The following is an 8,321-nucleotide window of genomic DNA, read 5'->3' on the forward strand; positions in this document are numbered from 1 at the left end:
GTCGATTTATTTGTGGACGGTCCCCTAGCTGACGCCCAGGGCGACGGGGAGATTGATGATGATGTTGTTGTTGCACCTCCTCCTGCTATTCCAGATATCGAGTTATCCTCTTACTCCAGTTTGCATTCGGTTTCAGACTCCTTTGAGTTTGCGACTTCCTCAGCCCTGCAGGCGGCAGGACTGCAGCTTTATGCTACCGATTTTAATGATGACACCGCAATGTCTGTTGCACCAGTGTCTCCTGCTCATGTCCCCACACCTCCACACAATCCAGAGCCTGTCCCTGAGCCGGATCCTGTCCCTTTTGGATTACCAGATATCGCACCTCTCATCCCGGAGCCGGTTCCTGCTCCGTTTGATCTCCCACTTGTCGATCCGATTCCTGCACCACCTGAGCTTCCACATGTTGAGCCATTCATTCCTCCACCTCCACCCGCTGATGTTGCTCCCCTACCCCCTGTTGAGTCTGATGTTCATCGTACGAACCTACTTATTGTTTTCCTCCAGGACATTCCTGCACCCCGACCAGGGGAGGGTACTTCGGGCCAGCCCCCGAGTTACGACCCATTTGCTTCAGTAGCTTTCCCTCCGATTCCTCAGACTACACCATTTACTCCGTTACTTCTACACCGCTTGACGAGCCATTCCGATGGTTCCCGCCATATACTATGCCCATTTCCGACCCCTATCATCCCTCGCATTTTGTTGGATACACTCGGGATGAGTTACTTTTGTCTTTACAGTTGTAGTTTGAGATCTTGAGTCGCAGAGTTCTGGAGCTCGAGCTGACTCCTTCATGTCCTCCACCTTGTCCCTGTCAGTCTACTTTAGTCCCTCCACATTCAACGTCATCACCTTTTGCACATCCACCTGCTGCTCCCGCACATATTCAGGGTTTTGATGCCCGTTTCCTTACTGTTGAGCAACAGATTAGTTATTTGCTTCGCCGTGTGTATGAGCTCGAGGAGGAGCTCGCACATGTCCGCAGTTTGCTTTTCTTCCATCCTCCTCCTCCTCTGGCATCAGTCCAGTAGGTTTTTGGTCTTATGCAGATGCATTACTTTTGGTGAGAGCATTACAATTGAGCCGAGACAGTGAAGATACGAAGACCATATTTTGATCATTACTTTTGTACATTGATAGACTTATTTGACAAGGGTGGTGTGACCCTATGTCCCTTTAGATACGATACAATGTGGAAACAATGTAACTTGTGCTTGGTCTTAAATGGAAGCTCAATTGTCATGTTCTCATTAAATACATTGTTGATTTACATGTTTGTGTTATGATTGTGTTGTTGCATGATTGCTTGCTATGATGATTGCTTATATGTATATGTACATACGACCTCTAGACAACTATTTATTTATCTAACGAATAAGACCTGACCTATCCGATCTTCTTCTTAGAAGAAAGATGCCGCCACGAAGGAATACCGATACCAATAATCCTCTGCCGACGACAGAGACGGAATTACAAGAGCGCATCTCACAGGCCATCGCACAGCACGAGGCCCTTCGCTCCGAACACAACGGAGGTACCTCAGGGAATAACCCACCCAAGGGTAATGTTTAGTACCCTAAGACACATTACAATACGTTCGGACATTTCCAAGTGTGCTTTGCTAATGCTTTATGTGAATGATGTTGCTTGTGTACACGATGTACCTATAAGTAGTTTTTGGACTGCAAGCCCCTGAACTTTGATGGCACTTGGGGTGCCGTAGCCTTTGTGCGCTTGGTAGAGAAGACGGATTCTGTTTTGAGAATGAGTAAATATACTCCAGAGCAACAGGTCATGTACATTTCTGGACTGTTTCTAGACGGGGCTCTGTCATGGTGGAACCTTCAGGTTCAGACGTTGGGTGAGGCTGCTGCGTATGCTTTGACGTGGAATGAACTGAAAGAATTGATGCGTAAAAAGTATTGTTCTCGAGCAGAGATCCAGAAGTTGGAAACTAAATTTTGGAACTTGAAAATGGAAGGTCCAAAGGTGGCTGAGTATGTGCAGAGATTTCATGATTTGTCTAGAGTTGTTCCTTATTTTTGAGTAAAGAAAAATATATATGTTTTCTTGAAAAATGGATTTATAAATATTTTCTAAGTTAATCTTGAAAATATGTTATTTTTGAGATTTATATGAAAATATAAATATTTTTGCCAAAGAAGAAATATAAATAATTTTCTATACAAGTTTTCTTAAAATATTTATATATTTTAAGAATATATATTGGTGATTTTATTGGTTGAAAATAATATTCCGGAAATTTAAAATACAAAATTAAGTATAAGAATACTTAATAAATACAATAAAAATACGTATTCTCGTACGTATAAATAAACACCGGAATACGCCACCAATACTTGGCAAAATACACAAGTCTAAGAATACGAGTATAAATATACCCATCCTTGGGGAAAATATACATGTATAAATACATGATGTATCAAGTTAAAATATATTATTTTAACAAATATTCCAATAATTAGAAAATATAATTTAAGTTAAAATATTATTATTTTAACAAATAATTATATACTTTGGAATAATGTTTATGACATCAAGAAATGTAACTCAAAGATACTAATTAAGACTAAAAGTCAAGGCACGACCCCTCCGTCTAATAAACCATAACACGTTTGTAGGTAGTCGTGCGATCGAGAAGCATCCTTGAGTTACACCAGATTTCGAGACGCAAGCTTGTGAGTTCATGTCCCCCTTTTCTTTTAACTGTTTTTTCAGTTTTATAACTTCGGGGGTGAAATGCATGTTACAAATTTTACAAACGTTTATAAATGGTATGGTTAGCTAAGGATTGAACTGTTAGATCATGTGAATGGGTAGGCGCACACTTAAGACCATTAATCCTCGTATAAGGACTGAGGGACATGAGTGATAGATCTATTTGGGGGTTGCGAGCCCCACCCCTGGGCCGGAAGTGGCCGAAGGTGGTGACTATGTCTTTTACCCGGAAGCCCGGTACAAAATCTGCTGGTTTGAGACTTCTTACGCCGTTGCATACATATTAATGACCTTACAAATCATTAATTGATCTGTTCATAGACGCTTACATACCGGGTTTACAAATACATACTTACAGTGATTACAAGTTTATTTCGAGCTCACATACAAAACACATGAACTCGCTCAACTTTTGTTGATGTTTTCAAACTACATGTATTTCAGGAAACTGATTATGGATTAGGCGGCTTACAAGGATTTTCAAGTTATGTCTTCAAATAAATGATGTCATCCAGTACTGAAGGGTTTGAATCGTGTGTTTTATCCTTGATAGGATACATGGTTCAAAGCCTCGTTTTATTAGTGTCTTTTGTGAAGTCCAGTATGGAACTTAAAACAATTGGTTGGTTTGTATTATGAACTTGAAGTCGTGGATTTCTGTTAAACAATGATGGTTGTATCATTTTGAAATTTAATTATGGATGAACATCGTGGTTTCTATTATATAGTTATTTGTTATGGTTGAATGCAATGATATTAAGCAAGTCACACGTAACACGCTTCCGCAAAAGTCAGGGTGTGACAAACTACTCACTCGCGGGATTTCAAACGAAGATTTGCAAAACCGTGAGCATACTCGAACGCCCTTTTTCCGGTTTACACTTTTGGGTGCAATATGTTTACATTATCAAATTACACATTCACACTTATACTTTATACAAACACAAACAATCCAATCATGAATGCTTTGATACGTTATACTTGATTTGTATTCTTTGGAGCATTCTTATGTGATTTACTTTTAATTAACTTCGTACGAGCCTCTCCTTAACATGTATAACGCTATAGGAGTAACGCACCACCCGTAGTCTTGTGGTCATGTTAAGTCTTTAAAACATACGGTAATCAGAGGATTGACTTGTATAGTTGCATGCCAGGTTTACATTAATTTAGTTAACTATTATTGCCATGTGGATTTGTTTAAACATTTTATATATTACCAAACTTGTATACTCGCTAATTCATTGTGTATTGAACTATACTTTAAAACATATTGCTGGTTGATGATGTCGATGTTGATCATGGAATCTAGTAGGGCTGATTTAGAAACACATATAGAAATACTAGATCATGTTGTTGTACTTGTTGTATTTGTCTTAAAAATGTTGTACTTTTTCCTTCCAACGTTGTACTTTGAATTTCAATTATTGTAACTTGAATTGCTATCAATAAATGAAATCAGTTTTGAATTAAATATTGTCGCAATAGTGTTATGAAGTCTCTAGCAATCTCGTTCTCGTCATGCCTTGATGTTTCCGTCATCGGTTGAGGTGTGACATAGCTGAGCTCGGATTTGACCCTGTTTGTTTGCATTGCACCCTTAACTAAGAGTGACATAGCAAGGAGCCTAAATGGTAAAGGTTGGTCTTTCACTCAAAAATAATACGGGAATCAAGCACTTTCACTATAGAAATTAGTCATTGTAGAGTTATCTCACTTACGCAATGTTTTAAAAACCGGTTTTTAAATCAAACCGGATTAGGCAGAAAAATGGTTCAACCGGTTGAACCAGGTTGTACCGAGCGGTTCAACCGGGTTGACTAGTTAACTCTATAATTTCATAAATTACAACATCAACTCAAAAGTTAATCCAAAAATGCATGATTACATATTAAAAGATGACCCAAAAGTAAATCCATAATAAAAAAATCCAAACGATAATCGAAAATCATTCAATTTTCCGACAAACTCTTTTAAATAAAAGTGTACGATATGTTTAAGCCATTTGAGTGTTGAATACATTAAGTTCACGATCGCATAAAAGATGAAATTCACTATTATCGTCATCCTCATCAACTAGAGGATACCTATTTTCGTTTCATACAATATTAAATAAGAACTTTTAGTTACGAATAATCATAATATATAAAAATTACATAAGATAAGTAACATATATAATAAAAATAAGTAACAACCCAAGCTAAAATAATTCTGGGCCGGTACTGATATTACGTTTCAAACCGGTATACCGGATTTTACCGCCGGTACAAACCTTATGCCGTTTCACTTATTTACCGAGGTGTTTCGTGCCGGATTTACATCTGCAAACGGTAATACCGGTATAACCGGCTGGTATTTACCGGTTTTTAAAACATGGCACTTACATGTGCTTTTGAGTTAATTTAAATAAGAGTAAATTACTTTTTGAGTCTCTTTTTTTAGTGGTTTTAATCAGTTAAGTCCAAAATCAAAATGTTTAACGTTCTGAGTTTCTAACCGCTCATTTTATAACCTTTTGAGTTCATGTGTTTTAGTGATTTTAACTAGTTGAGTTTAAAATTAAAAGCACAAATGTTATAAATTGGACTCAAAACATTATAAATAAACTATAAAAAGGACTTAAACACTAAGTTACCCTTTAAATAAAGAGTAGCGTGTGGAATTGTTACCCTTTTCTTGCATTCGAAAAAATAAATTAAAGATAAAATTAAAATAGGTTTAGGTAATTTCCCATTGTTTTCATATCGTACAGTTTATAATGCATCACGTACCACCTTGGATGCACGATCTGACTACCAAAATCAGATCCACCGACGCGTAACCCCTTTCAAGACTCAACCAACACCAAATAAAATCCTTAGCCCACAAGCAAAATTCTCCGGCTACAAATCCTCTCAAATCCTCCCATCAACCGCAGTACCAGTAATCACTCCTAATGGCATCATCATCACCGGCGATCCTCCCAATCTCAAACCCCCAAACCATTGAATCCCAGGCTCCTGTAGCCACCCCTGCCTTCCGTGCCTTCATCAACAACATCACCGAAAACGTCCGATCTGGCCTCTCCACCCGCCGCCCATGGTCCGAACTCGTCGACCGTTCAGCATTCTCCAAACCCGACTCCATCACCGACGCCGCCGGCCGGATCCGCAAGAACTACACCTACTTCCGCATCAACTACTTAACCATCATCGCCGCTGTTCTGGGTTTCTCTCTCCTCACAAACCCTTTCTCTCTCATCACCCTTCTGGGTCTTCTTGCCGCCTGGCTGTTTCTATACCTGTTCCGTCCGTCGGATCCGCCGCTGGTGATCCTGGGCCGTACGTTCTCCGAGCGTGAAACCCTAGGGCTGTTGATTGTGTCGAGCATTGTGGTGATCTTTCTGACGAGTGTTGGATCTGTGTTGATCTCCGCGTTGCTTCTTGGAACGGCGGTTGTTGCTGCTCATGGTGCGTTTAGGACTCCTGAGGATTTGTTTCTTGATGAGCAAGAGCCTGGTGCTTCCACTGGATTCCTATCTTTCCTTAGCGGCGCCGCCACTAATGCCGCGGCCCCGGTTGTTGCTGCTGCAGCCCGTGCCTAATCCGGTTTGATCCGATCTATGTTTTGTTTTGATTTTGTTTTTGAATTTGTTGGTGTAAAGACATTTGGTTTAAATGTGTGTATGGGTATGAATTAGATATACATGATTAAATGTTCAATTGTTCTATTAAAAAGTTGAGGTAGAATATCAACAATGATGAATTTAGAATGGTTTAAATGTCTGAATATTTACCCCCATTGAAATATAGATAGATTATTATCCCCAATGATCTAATGTTATGGATGCACTCAAGAACATTTTCATGTCACAAAGGTTGATAGTACTTCTTGCTGCGGATACTATTACTAGCAAAATCTGATTGATTATTTTACCGATATGATGAATTGCATATCCGGACCGTTACATATGTTAACGATTGTCAAAATGCTTAGGTTAAAACATGATATGAATCTGATTTAGGACAAAACCAAACTGAAATGTATCCTTCTAGAATAATAGGTTCGCCAGTTTGGGAAAATCTTTTGAATTCACAGGTTCCATCATTCCCATCGCTTCTTAATTAATGGTTAAGGTTTGAATTCTACAACTGAGCTGAATAATTTGAGTTTAAGATGACAAAGTGCGTAAAAGTGTAATAAAATGCGAGCTCAACTCATTTAGACGGTTGAGCTTTTCTAACCGAGTGTGTGAAAACTGAAAAGCAGAAGCCTTGATGCTTGTCTCAATTCAAACTTAAAGAGACATCTTCACGTCTAGTCAAGGCAATAGATAACATTCATGGCTTCTAGTTATAAGCGCGTGTCTAAGCATTAGAAAGATTGGATAACGAGCTCAAATCAAAACAGCAATTTTTAATACGATACAGGGCGAGTTAAGTGAGACTACCCACTTCACTGGATCATGCACCAGTGTAAATGGTGCAATGCAACGAAAAATCATGTTCATATCACCTGAGCGACACCCATTGGTCTTAGGCTTATTGCTTTCAAGAAAATAAACACAGTTTAAGTGCAGATACTTTAGGATTTAAGGGATGCCCCAGCTTTCACAAGGTCCTCTAGTGCTTTAGAGATCTGTGTTTCTGTCATCTCTTCCAGATGAATACGCTTCTCGACACACAACGACCCCACAAACAGGGGACAGAAAATATGTATGGTTTCTCTTGCCAACAATCAAAGGGTTTTTTCTCAAAATTTAAGAAATAAGAAAATCTAATTAAAGGATAAAACTATATATAAGGCAGGTAGTGTTCAGATATATGATTCTTGATCCAAATAGAAAAAAAAAATTAACAGTGCTTTCCATAGAAAATAAAACAGATGGGTAAACCCGGAACCCGACACATCTGGGACGGGTTTGGGGTCTGTTAATCGGGTATGGGACTTGTTTTTATTTTTTTTTTCACGGGTTTGGGATTTGGTGATATACCTGTTTACCCGACCCAATTACCCGATAGAGTAATCCCGTTTACCCGACTGTATACCTGATATAATTTCTTTTATATTTTTAAATACGTAAATATATAATACATCATTTTTTCTATACACATAGGTATTTTATCCCGTATACATTATAGTTATTTGATATATATTTCTTTAGTGATAATACTAAATGTAGTAGTTACTCAATGGGTTTTGGGTCGGGTATACCCAACGGGTAAACTTTTTAAAATTAATGGGTTACCCGATAGCCGCGGGTATACCCGATACCTGATGGGTATTTACCCGCAAGAAACCCGACGGGTTTAGAATAAGCTTATTTAATCGGGTTTGGGGTTGGGGTTGGGATTACCTAAACCCGTCCCAAACCCGACCCATTGCCATCGATGTGAGAATCAGAGGCTAGATCCACTATGGACATCACTTCGAATCTGTTATTATATTTAAATAACGTTAATATGCTTGCGTTTTTCAACTAAACTATAAGATATAAAAAGCAAAAATGAGATATTTTCAATTTTTGTGCGAATGGTGTGATATGACATACTTTATTGGTCTAATCTCTTGAAGGATTCATTTCTAACTCTATATCCCAA

At 38.6% G+C, this 8,321-nt stretch overlaps 1 protein-coding gene across 1 annotated transcript; it reads left to right on the plus strand.

The window, feature by feature from the left end:
* Positions 1-5,563: 5,563 nt before the first annotated feature.
* LOC110873220 (PRA1 family protein B4) lies at positions 5,564-6,502 on the plus strand. Its single transcript, XM_022122156.2, has one exon. It carries the CDS (start codon positions 5,678-5,680, stop codon positions 6,323-6,325), a length of 648 nt encoding a protein of 215 aa, XP_021977848.1. The 5' UTR covers positions 5,564-5,677; the 3' UTR covers positions 6,326-6,502.
* The last annotated feature ends 1,819 nt before the right edge of the window (positions 6,503-8,321 follow it).

This window comes from Helianthus annuus, chromosome 1, assembly GCF_002127325.2.
Source record: "Helianthus annuus cultivar XRQ/B chromosome 1, HanXRQr2.0-SUNRISE, whole genome shotgun sequence".
Lineage (NCBI taxonomy): Eukaryota > Viridiplantae > Streptophyta > Magnoliopsida > Asterales > Asteraceae > Helianthus > Helianthus annuus.